Genomic DNA, 22,536 nt, shown 5'->3' with positions numbered 1-22,536 from the left:
TTGGGCGTTAGTGGTTCTGTTTGGTTACACTGCTGGCTACAAAATAAAGTTAAAAACCAAGAAGCTTCCAAAGATGTCACATTGCTTTGTCTTTTTTGACTGCCAATTGGGTCCCACTTCCATGGCCACTCGTCCAGTTTGACAGGCAGGTGACAGTCTGTTATATGGTATTGGTACTTGTTTAATCTGATTAAATTTTGAATGAACTAAAAGGATCTGAGCTTGCATTGCATTGCATTGGCACAAAGACAAGTGAACAGTTTTTCTCACCAGTTCAACACTCCCAACAGAAATCAACTTAGACTTATTAGTCAGTTAAAATAAGAATATCATAAAAATAGTGTTAGAGACAATCAGAAAGCTGACATTTTCTTTCATTTCCACACTCTGATCAATACAGTACAAAAGTTCTTTATGATGACAAATTTGCTAAAAGACTTTTATCCTTCGTGTTATTGTTATATTATTACACTATGACCCTATGTGATGTTGATGACCTGGAAGCCATTACAAACTAAGTTAATGGAATGCTTGTATTAAAGTGTTAAACTCTTTCTTATAGTGAATGATTTTATTCAGCTACTTTAGAACTCACTATGCTTTCGAAATAGTTCATAGCTAAGTCATGACCACTTAAAAGCTTCAGATTTTTAACATGTCTCCTCAGAACATGGCAGTACACTCTGACGCCTCAAAGGAGCAGAATGCTCCATCCAGTGATGGCCTATCTTGGTTTTATTTTAGAACCGTCTCTTCTCTGAAAACATAAACCCACAACATTTGAAAAAAAAAAAGATAGAATCAGTTTCTCCTAATGGCTAAGTGATGAGAACTGACAAACACACAAGTTCATATCTCCTCTATGATCAGTGCTTGATGACACTGAAGTCTCAATGCTGACTCAGAAGAGAGCCAGAAAGTGATGGACAGACAGTGAAACACACCCAATCAAGAATCAAGAGTTTTTATTGTCATTATGTAACCCAAAATGAAATATTTGGTGAGACACTGGCTCAGAACACACAGACACAAATCAACCATAAATTTCAAATAGTTGAAATACTTCCAACAATACTTCCTAAGAAACTCAAAGATTGTGTTCAATGCTGTGCTGTTTTTTTTTCTGCCAGCTTTGTTGGCTGATTTGGCAAAGGTCTTTGTCAAGAGGAGAGAACAGAAAGATGCACTGTCATTTCATGAGTGTCTGAGAAACTCGTAGCAGTAAATGAACCAGACAAAAACTGGTTCATCCCAAAGACAGAACACCCAAACCACAGCTGAGCGGCGTTGTGTCCAATGCAGCGAGGACTGCTCAGACCCCTACAGTGGAGAAACTAAACCACAGCTACATAAACACATGGCACAGCACAGGAGGGCCAGCAGCTTGGGGCAAGATTCAGCAGTCCACTTGCACATCTAGAAAAAAAGGCACTCTTTTGACTACAGCGATGTCCAGATTTTGGACAGGGAGAACAAATTGCTTGAAAGAGGGGGGAAAGAAGCCGTCTTAGTCAAAAGAGAAAAGCCAACACTGAACAGAGGGGGAGGATTGCGCTTCCAGCTCTCCAGTGTTTACAACTCAGTCCTCCAACACGTTCCACAGAGATTACATCAGCGGTCTCATCGTCGATCAGGTGACCAAGTACTCCACTCACACCAATCAATAACTTCTAACCACCCAGGAAAGTGTTGGGCGGGTAATTAATTTGCATCTGACTGAGAATGTGCCTAGGAGGACGGGTCTCCACGTCCTTAAAAACAGCAGCGCACCAACTACAGGTTGCTGAAGTGCGAGCCACCAGAATAGACAAAAACTCCTGGATAGGAGTCGAAACACTTTCAGAAAGAACTGAACGAAAGTCCGGTTGCCTCCGATTTAAGTTTGCTTGCTGTTGCGGTGACCCGGATAACAGAATTTGCACAGGCATCTTGTAAATGGTATCTCACAATCTCCTGTGTTGACCTCACCACCCATGCCAAGCTGAGACACAGAGACACGGTATGCTTTCAGTTGTGGCTCTATAAAAGTTTATCAGCAAGCAGTGCAGAGAATAAAACCCAAACTCAATCACACACAAGGTGGATCCACTTATTGGTTCAGCAGTTGGTTATCTTTGTTCTCGCACTGCACGGACTAATCTGGTTTATCCCGGAATATCACTTGTTGAGGATTTCACAATTTGGTTCTGAAGCCAAAGCGGGGAATTCAACAAGAAATTTAGAGGCCAGAATCAGAGGCCAAATTACTAGCCGGTCTGGTGGTGGCCTTCCCGGCAGCACAACAAATCGTTCCTACATTTCCTCCTAAAACCATTCCCTTAAAGCTGCAAGCCGGATTGATAATATAGCACGCCCCGTTCTGCACATTATCAATCTGGGACTGCTCCCATCAGAATCTGTTCGGGAAAAGGAGGGACATTCAGCAGAACTTTTTAAAATAGACGGAATTGAGGAGGGTGAAATCTCATTATCTGAGAATGATTTTGTGCAAAAAAATAATAATTATTAACATGTCTTGAATAGCCTGCTGACCTATCCTTACTTCTTTAAAAGGAAGCATAATAGGTCTCCTTTTCAACACTCCTTGAGAATTTTTACTTTAATGGAGGCCAATTTAATGAGTTTTCAAATGTACTCAGCATGATGATGAAGTTATATATCTCTTCATGGTTATAATTCTAAAGAATTAAAATTGCCATACATTTGAAAAGTAACAATATCCAGTAAAATCACGCTCCAGGCTTGCATTAGATTAAATAGTTGACTAAACTGAAGAGGTTGTAACAGATGTTCTTATTAGTGCAACGTGGGTTTCAAGGCTCTCAGCTTCTACAATAGAAAACATTTATGAAAAGATACTGAAATAACAAGATAGGTATCGCTTGGAAAGTTGCCGACGCGCTCTGAAACAGATACAAACAGGATGGTGTGCGTGCTTTACTTTGTTCAACATTTCCCACCCAGTGACTTGTGCATACAAGTTTGAAATAGGTCAAACAGTCTTTGCAGGCGGAAGTGTGTAAAAGATGAATTAAAAGATAAAATTCATCACAACTAGGGGGCATTTCTTACGGTTTTGCTAGTACTATTTCAGCTGTGGCATGAGTCATGGTTATGTTTCATTGAATGGGAAAAAAAAAAAAACAGGATGCAATGTGTGCCACTCTTTTTGTGTTTGGGAAAGCCACTTCCCAGGAAAAGCGTTCAAGCTGCAAAATGTGTGGAAGAGAAAGCGAAAGTTTAGTTGTTATTATGTTATTTCACCTGCCTATTAGAGGAAGGAATTCAACTGTGGTTTTTATCTAAAGTTCTTAAAGAGGTTACACACATGCTGAGTAAGAGGTGGCTCATATGCATTTTCAGCTCCTGACAAAGCACAACATCGGCTCTTGTTGGTTAGTTTCTGCTCTTTGGTATGAGTTAAAAAAAACGGTGACCTTTACCACACTTCTTAAGGTCCTCAACATATTTCTGATTGAAAGTGTGATGCTGTCCTTTCTGGCACTAAGAGACATATTACTCAGTACAGATTTTTATTCCTCTGCCTAGACTTTTCTGTTTGTACACAACCGTTTTGCCTCAACCTGCTACAAGTACAGCACACTGAGGACAAGAACTAAATGTTCACTGAAGTTCACTTCTTAATCGCTGTTACTGGATGTTCTTGAGGAATGTATTTACTTTATTATGAGCCGAAGCTGTCCTATATCAATACCATCTGTCTTGCATCACTGTAAGCTTTTAATGTGTCGCGTTGCATTGCCAACAAAACGTGGCTGGTTGTTGCAAATAAATGCAACTAAACTTCAAACCTATGATAAACAATGGGATATTGTTGTAATTGGATGGACAAAGAAAGGGGAAATGATTTACTAAAGGTAACTGCGCAGAAAAAAAACCTAATTGCCAGTGTGTTTCCTGGCCACAGTCCATATGAGGGCAAAGGACACACGTACACACACACGTTGAAAGGCAGACGTGAGCATTCAGAGAAACCATTAAAGCCTTTGTTGCCATAGCAGAGCCCCTGCTACCTTGGACGAGAAATAGTTTTATCTCTTAATGAGTCCCGATCTAAAATTAGACCTGAACTGTTCAGTGTTCATCCTCCCTCTCTTTCGGTTTTCAGATCATTTCTCTGTCTTATTGTTTCTTACACCAGCAGCTCGCCTTATCCTGTCTCTATGCCAACATGTGTGTATAACAACTGTAGATTTGCTGCTTTATCAAGTTACACTTCGTTATTTTGAATCTCCAGAATAGTTTGATGTTGATGAAAAACTAAAATAAATACATTCTAAATCACTTTAACTTTAAACTTTGTTTTTTTTTTTACAAAAAACAAACTATCGGTTTTGGTATTTACAGCTAAAAAAGACAGATTTGTAGGTAATATTAAATGCAAAAATCCCACCTAAAGAAACTGGTTTACAGGTGCTTATGTGAAATGTTTTGAGAGCTCCAGTCTCTAGAGTCTACCTCAAAACTTGCTAAAACATTGCAAGTTTCTGTTTCTGTTGTTATCTTTTGTCATTTCTGCAGCTAAAATTGCAACATGGCTCTTTGCAAAGGCTATCATGTTTCTCCCGCTCTTTCCTGTCAGTCAGACAATTAACCAGAAGATTTATCTGCAGCGGCGAGCTCTAACCATCGACCACAACTCATATCTGCAGCCACAGAAATCTGCAAGGCTGTGAAGCTATGCGTCTCATTGGGACGATGACATTTTGATGCGAGTGGAGAAGATAATGCTGTTATCAGTCTTGCAGAGAGTGTCTGCTGAACAAGATCGTGTCTCCGATGGTGAATGATGTATCTGGTTTCATCAAAACTGAAAAAAAAAAAAAAAAAACAGTATTGAAACAGGAAACCGTAGCAAACATAAGATGCTCATCTTCACACTGTAATGTGCTGAAGTTTCAAGATGTTTGGATATGGAGTAAACCATGTCAATAATTGGCAACTAGGCCTCACAAAGGGTTAAATACATTAATTAAATACATTACCAAACATAAATAGAGGGTAGATATTATGCCAATTTTAAAAAATATAGCCAGACATGTCATGGAAATCGTATCTGCAATAATTTTAATGCAGATAAAGAGGGTGTTTGTCCTTTTATTCCCTCCTAAAGCTGACCAACATGCCGCTGTGCTATAAAAAAAAACTTTTTTCCTTCATGCATTAAAAAATATTATGATCTATGGTTCCTATTTTGTACCTATTTTTTTCCTTTTGTACCTTTCAACTCCATCACAGAAATTTCCTTTCCCTGATAATGTTAAGTTATCCAGATGAATCACTTTCTTTCTCCTCATTTTGCTTCCTATTTTGGTCTGTTTTTTTTCTGTTGTCATGCCATTTGCTTAACTTCCATGCTTTCTCTGTTGCAGTGGCAACTGGTGGTAATTGTGGGTTTTTTTGGATGAGAGGGGGGGCTGTATACAGTCACTTGTCTTTGGCTGGATTTTTACTTCTGGTCCATCTGGTTCAAATTCCTTTATCTGCTTTTTTATCTTTAGCGAAAGCCTCGTGGGGTTATAGTTTTGCAAATACATCACTGAATGTTTTTTCGCTGCACCATTATCTCCTGTCTTATCGTTGTTGTCTGACTCTTACAATGGGTGTGATTTTGATCGACATGTATTACGTACAAATGAATCTGATTGAATGAAAAATGACCCAAAAACTGCTGATTGGTCACAGGTGCAGAGAGCAAAAAATATATATAACTTCTAATATGGCTGGACGATATAGAAAAAAAGCATATCGATGAAATAGAAATCATACTGATCGATAATTAATCAATAATTACCAACAAATTCAAAACATATATTTTAAGTGCAGCTCTGGCCTCGTGACTGATTGCCTGTTAGCCTCCACAGCTCTAACCTTGCCTGCAAGCTGAAACCTTGCAATATCTGTTTGTTCACAAACACACAAGAATCCCTCTTGTACCGTTCCCGCTTCAACCGAACCAAAAAAAAAAAAAAAACAGTCAGTTGCAAAATTGTGGTTTAAGGCGGGACATCTGATGAAAGCAAGAGCTGCCGAGTCCACAGCCGAACCAACAAAAACATGGCAACGTGGGAGGATGCAGGCGTAGCTGCTGCTATCACATCTGTGTTGTAAGAATCCACAATGTAATCTTTGAAAGAACAGCAAGAAGTGCCTTGACCAGCTTAAACATGTGGTTTCTCATTAAGCTCGCTGCTTACATTTGAATTGATTCCGTGATTGGTTAAAACCAACCTTTGGTTGGCGCGCACTGGGTGCTGGTTCCTCCGATCAGTTCGGAAGGTTCTGCTGCATGTACCTCCATTCCCAGATTGATACTGTGCAGAACGGAGAATGCTACACATTATCATTCTGGCTGGCCAGGTTACCGTAGCTCTGAAGACTTCTTCACTTTACCACAAGCTCACTGCCATGTGTCTTCTTTTACAACAGCTAAGCGATATATTACTGCTAACTTTAAAGTGCCTCATTTTGAAAAATCAAGAAATTGTTCCACCCTGGATTACAGTCAGAAATCCTTAGTAAAAGCCCAAGCTAGTGATCATTTTGCTGTGTGCAGGCAAATGCAGAATTCCTTCTCTTGCAGTAAGAACAAAGCCAAAAATCCAGATTCAGAAATTTCCTCTTATTTTAATTGTTTGGATATCACCTGGAGCTGAAAGCACTGCATGACACCACTTATTTAACATTGTTTTGTTTTTTGTTTCATTACAGGAATTACTTTTTCTAAGAACGACAGATTAATCAACTCAAAATATCCGGTTGAGGTTGCATCTAGCAAACCTTCTGGTCCGTGGAGACCACTAACCAAAGGGCTGATCAAATCACCACTTTACATTTCGGATAATTCTTGCATTGTTGTTTTTTTTTATCTTTATTCTGCATACCACCTAATAAGCATGCCACATATTCACTTGCATTCTAGGTCTTACAAGTAACCATCTGTCTACTGCATATGCTTCAACTCAAAGCTAAAGATAGTTATAACTGTAGTTCAGAGGTGTTTCTGAAACAGAAAATGGCCCGTTGATGCAGCACTCTTCTGGAAATAGATTCATAAAGGAGGTACAGCACAACATTTCCAATATAATACAATTGCATCTAAAGTGATCCGCATGAGAGTGTGATCATCCATCATATTGCTACTGTAAGGCTTCTGAGGTTTTTGTATTGCCAAATTCTTGTGCTGCAAGATTTTGATTCTGAACACCGTCATCTGTTGATGAACGGGGTGTCGTTGTAATCTATGGGGGACAGTCAAAGGACCAGGCCAAATATTTTAGTCAGTAGTCTGCAGCCATGGCAGCAGAGGGAGCCACCTCTCACTCAGCAGGTGTGTAACATCTTTAAAAGGGGTGGGGGGGCTCAAGACCAGCCAAATGGCATCTATTTAAAAACATTACCAGCATATTCTTGTATCCTCTCCAACTTTTCTTTCCACTTCCTTTCTTAACTTCCTTCCCAACTAACTCTCTACCACACCTCTTATTTCCCTTCATCCACTTGGCTCCTTCTCTTGCTCTCCAGCTTGGGAATCCCAAATCAAAGGGACATAATCCCCCCTCCCCACCCAATCTTACCGCCAACATAATACCTCCTGCCGCCACGCTGAAGTCTAACACTTCATGACCTGCTTTGTCACGAAGACTTTCTGAAGCCAAGCCAAGGGAATGCAAGCTGACACCGAATCCTTTGCTCTTTCAGTTTCTGGAGAAGCAAAGCTCTAAAGATGACATGTAAGTAGGCCGCATTAAGGCCACCCATAAGCCGAGCGAAATTCCACCAGAAACCATACCAGTTGATCATGGAACGGACAAAGTCTTGCCCTCACTCAGATCCGAGTGATCAAAGTTCCCACGACCACCAAGACTGAGCCAGCACAAACGGCAAGCAATAAAGCTGCATGTTTTAAAGGAAAAAACACAAGGGTAAAAGACAAGTTTGAAGGAGGTTATCAAGTCATGAAATCAGCTGTATGTCATAATGTGTCACAGATAATATGTTGAGTTTCTGAAGAAAATCGTGACGAGTCATGTCATGCTGTACATCACGGAAAAAGTAGGTAAAGTCAAAAGACCAATATGTCTGACAGCTTTAAAAGAAAGTCTCCAGGTTTGCCAAACAAGAATCCTGTCAGATCCTCCAGACAGACAGGACGATGTTTACGGACAGATCCTTGTCAGGTCTTCAAGAGCTAAATTCAAGTCAGCTGCAAGGATGCTTGCTCAATGCCAATTCCTTTATAGCATTTTCTTTTTCAGGTCAGATTCTGACACCAGCATGTTTTTGCACCCCTTAAGTCTTCAGAAACTCAAATCCACAGCATGTTCATTCTTACAGCGCTTAAAAAAGTCTAAATTATTTTTTTGTTGTTTTTTTTTTGGTATATGCAGACTAACTCTGATCCATATCATCAGTACGAAACCTGCACCCTGAGACATATGACTCAATTTGTTTCCAGACAAAAAAATTTTTTTTTTTTTTTGCTCATCTCACAACAGTTTCTCAGTACCGTCTCATATTAAATTGTCCTGTGGCTATTCAAAAGCCCACTTTGCCAAATTCCATTGAAAAAGATTAACCAAACACGCTGAACTTTTCCAAATTTAGTCACATCATAATCAAAAACCCTAATGATTTTAGTGGAAATGTATGTGATAGACCAATCCAGACACGTACAAAATGGTTAAATGGAAGGATGCCTCCACCAGCTTTGCACAGAATACAAGACTGGATTTTGTGTTTATTTTGTTTTTCCAAAATAGCTTAAGCTCAGTATGGTGCGAAGGAGAGAGTCAATGTGCAGCATTTTTTTCAGTCTTGCCACTAATTCTCAATTGGATGTCTGGACTTTCACAAGGCCATTCTAATACGTGTACTATAAAAACGTTGATGTAAACCCTTCCATTGAAGTGTTTTCCCATCAGTCTCAAGTCTTCTTCAGCCTATAACGTGTTTTCTCCCAGGATTGGTCTGTGTTAAGCTCAATAAAACATGAAGGATACTCTCACGTTCGTTCATATCAGTCACAACACTAAATCTTTCCTCAGGAAGATTTGAGTCTCACCACCAAAGAATGTGAGCTGATCTCTTAGTTTCTCAATTTGTTCGGCCTCTGGAGGACTTTGGTGGGATTCTTCCTTAAACACGCACAGACGGACGATATAATGTTCCAAATCCCCCTGGAATAGTTCCCGCACACACACACCTGGACTTCAATATTTGCGTGAACCCTTGCTGACATAACACACTTTGAAACCTTTTCGATTTGATAACCGTAGCTCGCTGCCCCACCTGATGCGTTTGTCTAAAACCTTAACTAAATTCAAGCCCAACCTCAAAATCAATGCTGTTCAAGATCTTTTCTAGCCAAAATCTATTACCAACACACACCCAAAGGTGTTTCTCCTCTGGTCAAAAACTCAAATGAGAGCTCAGAGATAAAAGTAAACACAAACTTCATGTACATGCATTTATTCTGTACTTTCATACGGTACGGATGTTAAACCCTCTGAACTCACTCACCAGGCTGAACACAGTGATTGGGCTCGGAGGGCCTCCTTGTATTTATACAGGTACAATACATTCCTAAATGCATACACATTGCATTGGCATGGTTGGATCTGTTATGACTTAGGCCACAATAATGATCCCCCTACAAGAGTCACGAGATAACTTTAATGATAGACTTAACTTCATGGCTCCTGATCTCTGGGCTCGCCCCACATGAGCGTGTTTGTGTGTGCGCACATGGGGATGGCTGTATAATTGATATAGGAGCAGACATATGCCTCATGGTATCTGTGTGCTGTGTTGAACACAAACAGACCTTCATTCCCTCACTGACCTCTGACTCACGCAGCTTTCCTTCTTAGCTCTCCTCTGCGCTGCAAGCTCAGCTGTGTTGTTTTTAAGCATGTCTGAAACCTAACTCGCTCCCTCTTAGAGACCTGCGTGTTCGCAAGTTTCAGGTCTTTAAACCCAAAACGGTTCTTAACCGTAAAGCACGGATTCTCTAAAGTCCACAGAGCCATCCAGATTCAGAACCGGATCCAGACCAAATGACGTTGCAGTCAATACTTTATTTTGAAGACACAATCTTCTAAAGTCCCACAATCTTTGGAAATGGAAATAGAATAGAAACATCCTTTAGTGTTCCTCAGTGGGGAAATTCAAGTGTACCAGTAGCAAAGTGACTGGCAAAGAAATAATAACGCTCCAATTGTTCTAGGGAAAGTATTGTTATATAAAGACGGAAAGGTGGAAGACTATTCAGATTGTCTCTGACTTGAATTCGATGGAGAATCTGCGGATGGACCAAAAGATTAGGGTGATGGCAAAGTGGTCTACCAACCTCAGGCTTGGATTTCATCACAAAAAATGAAATCCAAGAAAAAAAACAGTCTGCTGCTTAACATGCCCCATCAGTTGACAACTGCAGCAGTAACAGCATTAGCAGTACAGTGGATAAACGTTCCTGCTATTTAGTATTTATACCACATACTGTATTATTGACAGTAAAATGACAAGTAGGTCAAGCTGTAATTTCAAGATACGAAGCTGGTTTTTTAGTTTGCTCAACAGAAAATTTTGTAAATTCAGTTTAGTGACTTAATGTGGTCATATGAAATTAAGCAATACCAGAGCTGATTTAAAACAGACAGATTTCCGACAGGCCATGAATCCCGAGTCGCTCTTAAACTTCTCAAAACACCCTTTAAACTAAATCATTGTATTCTGACATTTGAGTGTTGAGTTTTGATAATGAACCACAAAAAGACAAATTATAACTTCATGGTTTTATGGTGTTGAAGTTTCCCAGGCTTGTTTTTCTGTTGGTAGACCTTTAAGTGACTCTCAGCGGCTCTACCTAGATATACACTTCCTTCTCAGCCATCTTATCACCAGGCCTGCAGGTTGCAGTCACCAAACGGACAGATAGTGTAAAGGTCCTCAGTAATTATCTCATCCTGACCAACAGCCAATCTCTATGGAACAGGTTGGAGATCATGATGACGGATCAGACCTGGGAGAACAGGGGAAAACACACGTGGTTCAGGCCTCTCCTGTAACAACGGCACGAACATCTGGCAACACGGCCTAGCTCCACTCTTTCCAATCACGTGCAGATCTTTTTTTGGTCTGCTGGATTTAACTGAAGCACAGAGAAGTGGTAGTAATAACGACTGAAGTTATTCGACTAAATGCCGCCTATATTAGGTGTACTTTATTGAATTGAGGAGATCTGTATCAGCTTAAAAACACACACTGTGAGTCCAGCATTATGAAACAAAGAGCTTTTTGATACATTTCCAGCATGTCTCCTTAATGGCACGGTGCGTTCATTTTTTTTTCTTGCTTTATCAAGCGTGATGTAACTTCTGTTTGGAAAGGAAGGTACAATCTAAACAAAATCTGATTTACTACTTGGGCTATTAAAGATAAGAAAAAAATTACGATTCAAAAGTATAATTTCTAAAGAATGGTTAATAAAAAAATATATAAAGAGCTGAAAGTGTTATACTATAGCTTTTTATATTGTGTTTTGTGGCACAAGTAACCCTTTTATCGAAAGTAGGCTGTTAGGAAAGGGGGCTTAGAGAGGGGGAAGACATGCGGCAATGGACTGCAGAGTCAAACCTTGGTCAGCCGTGTCAAAGACTTAAAGGCCTCCTTACACGGGCCGCGTGCACTAGCCCTGCGCTACCACCTGTACTATGGCTTTTAAATTTAGTTTTATTGTCTTTTTGTGTTCCATGTATCTTGTATTCCTGTGTTGCAGCTATATGATTACAGTATATGTTGTACATTTTTTCCTATTTTAGTTAGTTTACCTTGGTTTCTTTGAGTTTTCCTTAAAAACCTTCTTGGTTTTTTTCTGTCGCTCTACCTGCTCTTATCGTGTACCTGTTCACCCAACAGTGTCTATAAATGGCCTGGTGGACACGCAAAGATCCCGTTCAGAGAAAGAACTCTGCTGAAGTGTTAACAAGTCAAGGACAGCGGGACCGATAAGCCCGTTCCGCTACCAACATTTGATCATCATACAGATAAGATAATAGCGCAATAGTCTATGGCAACAGGAGCAGCATCATTCTCTGATGAGAGACTGATAAATTATTCTATCTAAAAATGTATTGGCTGATTGTGTCTCGTGATGTGGGCCAAACAAAGCTTTTCCCACACAAACGCTAGCCACTTAGCGCTAATGACCGCTACTTCGTTATCCGAGGTAACAGTGATACGTCCAGAGGCGTCGTGTCCGGTACAACGGCACATTAGCCAGGTGGAGCAGCAGACCTTTGTTCTCTGAAGCTTCCCCAGGTGTATCACAGTCAGCGGTGGGTGACGTGACAGCAGCTGCAGGTCCCTTAACTTTCACTGTCATTCTACCAAAAACAAAATCTGTTATTTAACAGCGTTTCATTGTCGGTAAAACTTTAAGGCTAACGAAGCACACTGGGAAGTTTTGACTGCAGTAGATGCTTTGAGGATTACAAGGGACTTCGTCCTGCACAATAATTGATGAAGACACTTCTTCAGGAATATTTTGAGCAGTGGTGAGATTGAGGTATCTTTGCAAAAATAAGCTATTGTGTTAACTGTAATATTACATTAATCACAAGTGGAAATAATTTCGAGGTTTGTGTGCTTGAACGTCGGAACAAAATAAAAAAAAATATTCGGTAGGTAGATAACTTTTAACTAGAAAAATTTGCATTTCCTGCGAAAATGCACTGTGAATGCAGATAGCTGAATGATTAAGCAAAAGATGCAGAAGATCTTTGAAGAAGAGAAAAAATAGCTGAAAAGCATTGAAGAAGTTGAAAAAGTTGAAGAAGTTGAAAAAGTTGAAGAATTTGAAAGAGTTGAAGAATTTGAACATGAAAGAACAATAGCTGAATTATTAGTAGAAGAAAAAACTGAGGGAAAGGCACCAAACATTTCCTAACTCATTCTAAACACTGAATCGTTTAACAAAGCATAAGTAGAATTCCAAACTTGAATATACTGTTGCCATATGTGGGCCTGCATTTCTAGGGAGTATAAGGGGTTTCGCCCCCATTGAAAAGCATTGGATGTTTGACACCTCCTAACTTGGAGATGCTTTACGTGACGAGGCCCAAACTTATTGTGGAGCATTCTGTATAAAGGAGGTACAGACTCTGTAAAGCAGAAGTTTGTCCGAGCTTCCTAGAGCTACTTCCAATTAGCAACATGCTAACCATTAGCCACTAACATGGTTGTGCTCAGGATCACCGGGTGATTGTACTCTGTCAGTTTGGTCCAAATCCTGTACTGGGAAGTGCCTCAAATAGGGGTGCCAATACTTAATGTCACCAAAGGTCACCAAAGTTCATGGGTCAGATTGGCCTCCTTTAGCAACTCAGCCTCACCACATCTGGGCCCAGAACTCAATATTTGACCAAAATGGTCAGTAGCGCCATTTCCCACAGGTGGGTGGTGCTGTATTGGCCAATTGGGTCGTGTCTGGGCATCATGCCAGGTCCTGTTGGAAGCAAAGGCCCAATAGGTAAGCATGTGAAATCCAAAATTCGACAGTAAAGTGACACATAGCTGAAAGTCACTTGAAAATTTTAAAATGTCAAGAGGAAGTGACTGTGCGAATTTCAGATTCCTACATTAATCACAGCAACTGCGGTGAGCGTCGAAAGTTGCCATTCTATCTCAATTGATCCTCTCCCTCTGGCCCTCAGAGTTTCGTGGTCATGGAAACTCACTGACACACCTGCATCAGCCAGTCTACCGAAGTGCAGAGACTTTGCTCACAATAAGTCCCATTGGATTATAATGGAGAACTTTCCCCCGAACAACGCTTCATATCTCCTGATCCCTAAATGGTAGAGACGTAATTTTTCCTGCGTTTAGTTCGTAACGGATAGGGGAAGAAGAAAAGCTATTGTTTTTTGCTGGAAAAAGTTTAATAAAGGCGTAAAAAATTATGATCTAAAGGGGTTTTTTAAGGAATTTCCAAAATCCTCTAAAACAGTCCCGAACAAATCGCTCTAGCTGAAAAAGTATAAGAGATATCAAAACAATTATTTCACTGTGAGTATCAGCAGGCTTTTGAGGACTATGTTGCTCATTTTTATGTTAGTACAAAAATCGGTGTAGGCACAGCGACGATGTAAAAAAGTGGATCATTTGGGGTGATGGAGGTCCAAAGCGTCTTCAGGATTTTGCAAATTCGCTACTCCCGAACAAATTGTTCCTGCGGAAAAACCGTAACAGTTATCCACAAAATTCCTTTTTTGTGAGTGCCAGAAGGGTTGGGACATTCATATGTGAAAGTCTCATGCCTGTACATCAAACGGTTTAGGAGTAGCAACGATGCGAAAACGTGTGATGTTTTGGATTTTCAGACGTCATTTTTCAAAACCGCTCCATAGGAAATGAATGGGGGAGGTTTCGGGTTTGTGTCGCTCTGAGGTGATTTGCGAAAAATCTATAAATGCTACACCAATGACGGTTACATTTCCTGAATCCAGACAAAAATTCCTACGTTTTGATGAATAATTTATGTGGATAGGTTGAAAATTGAGCGAGTGAGAAGAAGTTGTTCGGAGAAGAAGAATTTGTTGAATTTCTAGAGTGCGCACTCTATAACTGCCTCCTTGACGACCATAGCAACGCATGTTATTTGCTGAATTTCTTGAAAAGTCAAAATTATTTTAAGGAGGTACTATATGAAAATGGTTAAAAGATATGAAAAAGCTGAAATAGACCATAATAGCTGAAAGATATCACTACATTTTAAAAGTTGAATGGCGTTTCTAGCTGAAAGTAGGCTGAAGCAGTAAGCTGTCAAAAAGCAGCTGAAATGAGCGGAATTTTAGTGAATTACATTCATTTCCTATGGGAGAAAAAAAAAAGCTGAAAATGTGCAGAAAAAGCTGAATATTTTAAAAAGTTGAAGAGTTAAAAGTACAAAAAGACATAGCCATCCATTCCAGAAGAAGCTGAATTGTTTAAAAGTTGAATGGTTGAAATCGGAGAAAAACTGTAGGAGGAGAAGCGAAGCAAAGTTTAAACAGTAAAAAGGCGGAAGAGGATCTCAACTAGAAAAATTTGCATTTCCTGCGAAAATGCACTGTGAATGCAGATAGCTGAATGATTGAGCAAAAGATGCAGAAGATCTTTGAAGAAGAGAAAAAATAGCTGAAAAGCATTGAAGAAATTGAAAAAGTTGAAGAAGTTGAAAAAGTTGAAGAATTTGAAAGAGTTGAAGAATTTGAACATGAAAGAACAATAGCTGAATGATTAGAAGAAGAAAAAACTGAGGGAAAGGCACCAAACATTTCCTAACTCATTCTAAACACTGAATCGTTTAACAAAGCAGAAGTAGAATTTCAAACTTGAATATACTGTTGCCATATGTGGGCCTGCATTTCTAGGGAGTATAAGGGGTTTCGCCCCCATTGAAAAGCATTGGATGTTTGACACCTCCTAACTTGGAGATGCTTTACGTGACGAGGCCCAAACTTATTTTGGAGCATTCTGTATAAAGGAGGTACAGACTCTGTAAAGCAGAAGTTTGTCCGAGCTTCCTAGAGCTACTTCCAATTAGCAACATGCTAACCATTAGCCGCTAACATGGTTGTGCTCAGGATCACCGGGTGATTGTACTCTGTCAGTTTGGTCCAAATCCTGTACTGGGAAGTGCCTCAAATAGGGGTGCCAATACTTAATGTCGCCAAACGTCACCAAAGTTCATGGGTCAGATTGGCCTCCATTAGCAACTCAGCCTCACCACATCTGGGCCCAGAACTCAATATTTGACCAAAATGGTCAGTAGCGCCATTTCCCACAGGCGGGTGGTGCTGTATTGGCCAATTGGGTCGTGTCTGGGCATCATGCCAGGTCATGTTGGAAGCAAAGGCCCAATAGGAAAGCATGTGAAATCCAAAATGGGACAGAAAAATGACACATACCTGAAAGTCACTTGAAAATTTTAAAATGTCAAGAGGAAGTGACTGTGCGAATTTCAGATTCCTACATTAATCACAGCAACTGCGGTGAGCGTCGAAAGTTGCCATTCTATCTCAATTGATCCTCTCCCTCTGGCCCTCAGAGTTCCGTCGTCATGGTAACTCACTCACACACCTGCAGCGGCCAGTCTATCAAAGTGCAGAGACTTTGCTCACAATAAGTCCCATTGGATTATAATGGAGAACTTTGCCCCGAACAACGCTTCATATCTCCTGATCCCTAAATGGTAGAGACGTAATTTTTTCTGCGTTTAGTTCGTAACGGATAGGGGAAGAAGAAAAGCTATCGTTTTTTGCTGGAAATACTTTAATAAAGGCGTAAAAAATTATGATCTAAAGGGGTTTTTTAAGGAATTTGCAAAATCCTCTAAAAACAGTCCCGAACAAATCGCTCTAGGTGAAAAAGTATAAGAGATATCAAAACAATTATTTCACTGTGAGTATCAGCAGGCTTTTGAGGACTATGTTGCTCATTTTTATGTTTGTACAAAAATCGGTGTAGGCACAGCGACGATGTAAAAAAGTGGATCATTTGGGGTGATGGAGGTCCAAAGCGTCTTCAGGTTTTTGCAAATTCGCTACTCCCGAACAAATTGTTCCTGCGGAAAAACCGTAACAGTTATCCACAAAATTCCTTTTTTGTGAGTGCCAGAAGGGTTGGGACATTCATATGTGAAAGTCTCATGCCTGTACATCAAACGGTTTAGGAGTAGCGACAATGCGAAAACGTGTGATGTTTTGGATTTTCAGACGTCATTTTTCAAAACCGCTCCATAGGAAATGAATGGGGGAGGTTTCGGGTTTGTGTCGCTCTGAGGTGATTTGCGAAAAATCTATAAATGCTACACCAATGACGGTTACATTTCCTGAATCCAGACAAAAATTCCTACGTTTTGTTGTATAATTCATGTGGATAGGTTGAAAATTGAGCGAGTGAGAAGAAGTTGTTCGGAGAAGAAGAATTTGTTGAATTTCTAGAGTGCGCACTCTATAACTGCCTCCTTGACGACCATAGCAACGCATGTTATTTGCTGAATTTCTTGAAAAGCCAAAATTATTTTAAGGAGGTACTATATGAAAATGGTAAAAGATATGAAAAAGCTGAAATAGACCATAATAGCTGAAAGATATCACTACATTTTAAAAGTTGAATGGCGTTTCTAGCTGAAAGTAGGCTGAAGCAGTAAGCTGTCAAAAAGCAGCTGAAATGAGCGGAATTTTAGTGAATTACATTCATTTCCTATGGGAGAAAAAAAGCTGAAAATTTGCAGAAAAAGCTGAATATTTTAAAAAGTTGAAGAGTTAAAAGTACAAAAAGACATAGCCATCCATTCCAGAAGAAGCTGAATAGTTTAAAAGTTGAATGGTTGAAATCGGAGAAAAATTGTAGGAGGAGAAGCGAATCAAACTTTAAACAGGAAAAACGCATTAGGAAGAATAAACACTAAGAAGAAGAAGAATAAAGAATAAAGAGAAACAGGATCTCAAGAACTGTGAATGCCTACTGCATTCACAGTAATAACTGTGAATGCCTACTGCATTCACAGTAATTACAATGTCTGGCAGCCACATGTGTCATGCTCAGCGACAACAGCCTATGAGAAAGCAGCACATTCTGCTGTCCAAACATAGGTTAGCTTGTATCATGTGACACAAATCAGTTGTGTGATCAGGGGAATGCTGGTGTTTCATGTGTGCATGTGTGTTGGGTGGTGGTATTGGGTGCATCACCTGATGGGCCCGACTAATGTCAAATGCGTTCCGTGGTCGAAGTAACAAGTCACACCAGTCACAACACAGTTTAGTGCAGCTGCTAGTTACAGAAGGAAGATAACTCAAAGAAAGCTATTTTGGCATCAGTACGGGGTTCACAATGAACTTAGAGGAAGCACAAAAGGTGAAAGAAATGTCTGAACTGTACAAAGATTTTTCTATTTCTTGACGTTATTGTACTTTTGAGGTTTAGATCGCTTTTCTACCCAAAAAAGGCCAGGAACAAATAGGAGACTTCTGTTTTGGCACTGCAATCACGCACATCACTTGCTAATTTAAAATGCTACAGGAAGTGTAAAACGTAAACTCAACAGGAACGCTTTTTTTTGTTGTTTTGAAATACAACCTTGTTTTACAGCGACTGCTCTCTTACATACACACACATTGTGACATCTTTTCAGACACATGGTTTTTTCAGTAAAATCAGTTAATGACCACTCATGACCAGAAGGATGAAAAGAAAATGTGTAAATGCTGGTAAGTGCTGTTCTTAATGAGAAATTGAAATAAGCTCAAATTTGTACACACAGGTCAAAACTTTACAAAATCCAGAGATTGAAAGCTTGATTCACATCAGACTTCTCTAATCTTAACACATTTCTTATCCAATTTGTAGCACAGTAGAGGTTCCCAATCTTTCAAACTAATATGGAGTGGTTGTGCATCACGTCATTTAAAATAGACCATGATGCAATGAAGACTGAGCCGTCAGAGTATGATCCAACATTAAAGGAGCAATAAGCAAGAAATTACCTGCAGAATGAACCAAAATCATTCTCATTTGTCACCCAGGATGGAAGTAACATTCACTATAAAATGATTGGTCTTTTCCATCAACAATGTCTTGGTCAAGTTTTTCCGGAGTGTAGGCCGCGTCTACTTCCTGGTTCCTGAGCCAATCATATGAGATTTCCCAGGGTTCCCAAAACAGATAGCAGCATTTGGTATTTTATATTTGCAAAAGAGCAGCAGCCTGCAAACATGGAAGCCAGTAAGAGAAGCGGACCAGAAACAGAACAAAATACAACATCATATACGTATCAGGTGTAAGTAAAAATTCACAACAGCAACACACCGTTTAGAAACAGCATATTAGATTGTTGTGACTGGCAGGCTGTTGTGTCAATTTTAACCATTTGGTGTCAGAATTAATTATTGTTAATTTAACATATCAAAACCACTGGGATATTCACAACCTTTGGAAAATTTCCAAGTTCAATTCTCTTTATAGTCCCAAATATCAAGACACTTGTCCCCTCCTCTGCTTGATCCAGCTGGAGAAACAGAATAAGGGGCAGTTAGCTAAATTTGTACTGAAATGGCATTTAAAGCTTTGGTTTGTAAATTCCAAATTGTGCAATTAAAAAAGCAGGCTGCATTTCGTAAGAGGGGTTGTGTCTGACAGATTTGCTCATGTGCTAAAACGCTAAAACAGTTGTTTAATGTGAGTTTAACTTTCACATTAGAAAAGTTTTGATACAACTTCCTTTAACAAGATGAACAACAACTCGAGCCAAACCAAAGCTGGAACACACTTTGAATATCTCTCTTGGTGGCTCTGGAGCCCAGTAGCATGTATTGGGTTTTCAGTGTTATGAGAACAAATAACCGCTCAGATTTCAAGCATGCATTGTGTTTTACCCGACAATGCTGATTGATAGCCATGTAACTGAGAATGCACAGCACAAACTTATAAAGTGCAAAGACACAATAGACAAAAAAATTGACATCAAAATACTGTATATATCACTGCCTGTACACAACTAACCATTACATAGTCCTTAACAGAGTGAGTATTTAAAAGTGATTAAACATTTTTAGACAGCTCAGGTTTTAGTTCCATGCCATACACTTGCAATGCATTGAGTCTTTATCTTTAGAGGTATATACAATCAAGAACGTACACCCTCTTTCAATTCTAGGGTTTTACATATCAGGACACGGTAAAAACAATCTTGTCTCTACCAGGCTCATGACAGAACAGGTAAATTATGCTAAACAAAGCATAGGTCGGTTTGAAAGTCTCATCTCTATAATATCTGAACAAACCACAAGAGGTCTGGAACAACATTCACTGGACAAATAAGACCAAAACTCTAAATGTTTGGTCTTAATGCACGTCACCAGTGTGAAGTGCATTAACAGTATTAATAACTAATGCAATACATTTCTTTTTAAATTGCCATTAGCTAAACTCACAATTCTCTTAAGCATTGGGGAATATTACAGATTACGTTTAAACGTGAAAATCAAAACACTTTTCATCAATTACCATCATTTTGATGTACAAAACCTATTTGCAATACTGTTTAAAAGTATATGTGCAAGCATAAAATAAACAAATCAATTTTAGAGTACTGTCCACCATCTCCTTACCTTGTAGAAACGTTGAGATAATGGTGGTCCAACATACTGCCTGATAGGTCACAACCTTTGTCTCTTATTGGATTTTAAAAACCACCTTCATCATTGATATTGTTACTTTCTGTTCCTCAATACAATACTGTAATTTTAATCGTCACTAAATTATTATATCCAAAATTTCTGCTTCATGTGATTCGCTTTGACATTAACTATATTATATGTGGAAGAACAGAACATTGTCAACATGCCATTATCCAAAGATATTTGGATAATTGCAAAAATCTCTATACATTTTTTTTTATAAAGATACATACTCGAGTATGTTTCCCAAACCACTTGTTGATTTTGTTAAGGTTATTTAAATCCTATTTAGAAAGAGAAAAGTTACACTCTGGTGTATCTCTGAAAGGTTGTGTGTAGAATATTGTTCTCTAAAATATATCCACTTTTACCCACTTGGAGAAACGTTTTGCTCTAAAATCTATATGTTCAAGTTGGTCAAAATCAAGAAAGGAAAACTTGACTTACTTTAAGACTGTGAAACTCCACACAGCTCCCCGCTCTGCTCCTGGCGCTGTCCACATGCTCGTCCTCCATCCTTACTAACAGCTCCAGGTCAGAAAACCTTCGTCCCCCTGCTAGCATAGTGGGTTGGAGCTGACAGACTGAACCCGCCAAACTGACATCTGCTCAGTCTGATAGCTGAGCTCCTGCTTCCCCCCCCCCTCCCGTTTATCCTTTCCCCCCCTTGTGTCTCGGGTCTTGGATTCTCCTACCCCTTCCTCTACACCTGCATTGATGTAGGTCCTTGAAGAAACGTCAAGAGATAAGTTTAATTCAGAGGCTATACACAGGCAAACAAGAAAATTAGACTTTCTCAAGCTTAGTCTTGCTTTAGATTCTCTCAGCCACTCAGCTTCTGTCTGGCCGGTAGGGGTTGTGGTCCTGTCCAGTCGGTCATCCACACCCCTCCCACTGCCCATTTATTCCATACCCAGACAAGTCTGTCTGGTCCGATTGGCTAGTCAGGTGGAAGGGGGCAAACAGAGGGAGGGGCTGAGAAACGAAGCAGAGGAAAAAGGTGAAGGAGGCATGGAAAGGGGAGTAAATGAGTAGAGTGACAGCATCCCCCAAACTGTCACAGAGGAGGATCTGACGTTCTCAGGTCGAGGCGTCAGCAATAAAAGAGGGATTGAGGTAACAAGAACTAATCTCAACCCCCTTTTCAGGAATCCAAACACTTAGCAGCACATGAGAAGAAACCAAGGAGATCCCTGCAGAATTAGGGAAATAGAGCCATGACACACAGAAAACCAGCGCCAGAGTTAAGCCAAAAACTCAGACACTGCCTGTGCGTATGTAAGGATGTCAGCGTTACACGGTGGCCCTCCCGCAGACAGATACTGTACTACTATGATGTCATTCACCTCCAGCCACCAGCCTGTGTATTCAAATGCAATGAGCTGAAATGAGAATAGGCTCTATTGTGCAGAGCCTAGTAACCCCATGTGGAGGGTTACGCACACGCACGCACACACACACACACACACACACACACACAAAAGCAAGCAGATATAAGATTGTATTTAGTTAGCCATTATTAGTAGCTGACAGTGTATTTGAGAACACAGCAAATCAGTGCATGGAGAAAAATGTATTACATTTGTACTCAGTCTGCAGAAAGCGATAAGATAAGGAAGATTAGGCAGTTTATAAAATTTAGAGGCATCTGCATCTCTCTTTCAAAAAAATCTACTGTTTCAATCGAAAAATGCTTGAAGATTGATATTTTCTTTAGATAAGTAAACTAATATTTAGTCGTATAACCACTGTTTCTGAGAACTTCTCCACATCGGTGCTGCGTGGAGTTGACCAACTTCTGGCACCGGCTATCCCGGCCCAGAAAAAATGGACTACATTCATATGATTCAGTTCCTTTTGCATTTATTGGTTCCGCCTCAGAAACAGTACCTTTAATGTTGCCCTATACATTTTCTGTGGGATTAAGGCCCAAGGACTGGGTTGGTCACTACATTAGGTTAACCTTGTTGGTATGGAACCAAGATGCTGCTCGCTCACTGCTCTGTTCTGGCTCTCCATCTTATTGAAACAGTTCCTCTTCAACATAAAACACCATGACCTCTTCAAGCATTTTTATGTGTCCAAACTGACCCACGACTCGCACTTCAGCAACCTGTAGTTGGTGCACAGCTGTTTTTCAGGACATGGAGACCAACCATCCTAGTCACATTCTCAGTCAGATGCAAATCAATGACCCACCACCACTGTCCTGGGTCATTAGAAGTTATTGCTTGGTGGGAGTGGAGTAGTTGGTCACCTGAATCATGAAGAGACTGCTGATGTAATCTCT

At 39.9% G+C, this 22,536-nt stretch overlaps 1 protein-coding gene across 1 annotated transcript in view; it reads right to left on the bottom strand.

Annotated features, from left to right (window-relative positions):
* arhgap20 (Rho GTPase activating protein 20) overlaps positions 1-20,875 on the bottom strand; it is a 91,771-nt gene extending 70,896 nt beyond the window's left edge. Inside the window, exon 1 of the mRNA XM_036138952.1 lies at positions 20,694-20,875. Within this exon, the coding sequence (XP_035994845.1) occupies positions 20,694-20,810 (117 nt within the window). The 5' untranslated portion in view covers positions 20,811-20,875. The remainder of the gene's footprint in view (positions 1-20,693) is intronic.
* Positions 20,876-22,536: the final 1,661 nt, after the last annotated feature.

This window comes from Fundulus heteroclitus, chromosome 7 (genome assembly GCF_011125445.2).
Source record: "Fundulus heteroclitus isolate FHET01 chromosome 7, MU-UCD_Fhet_4.1, whole genome shotgun sequence".
NCBI lineage: Eukaryota > Metazoa > Chordata > Actinopteri > Cyprinodontiformes > Fundulidae > Fundulus > Fundulus heteroclitus.
This window is presented reverse-complemented; position numbering and strand designations above follow the sequence as displayed.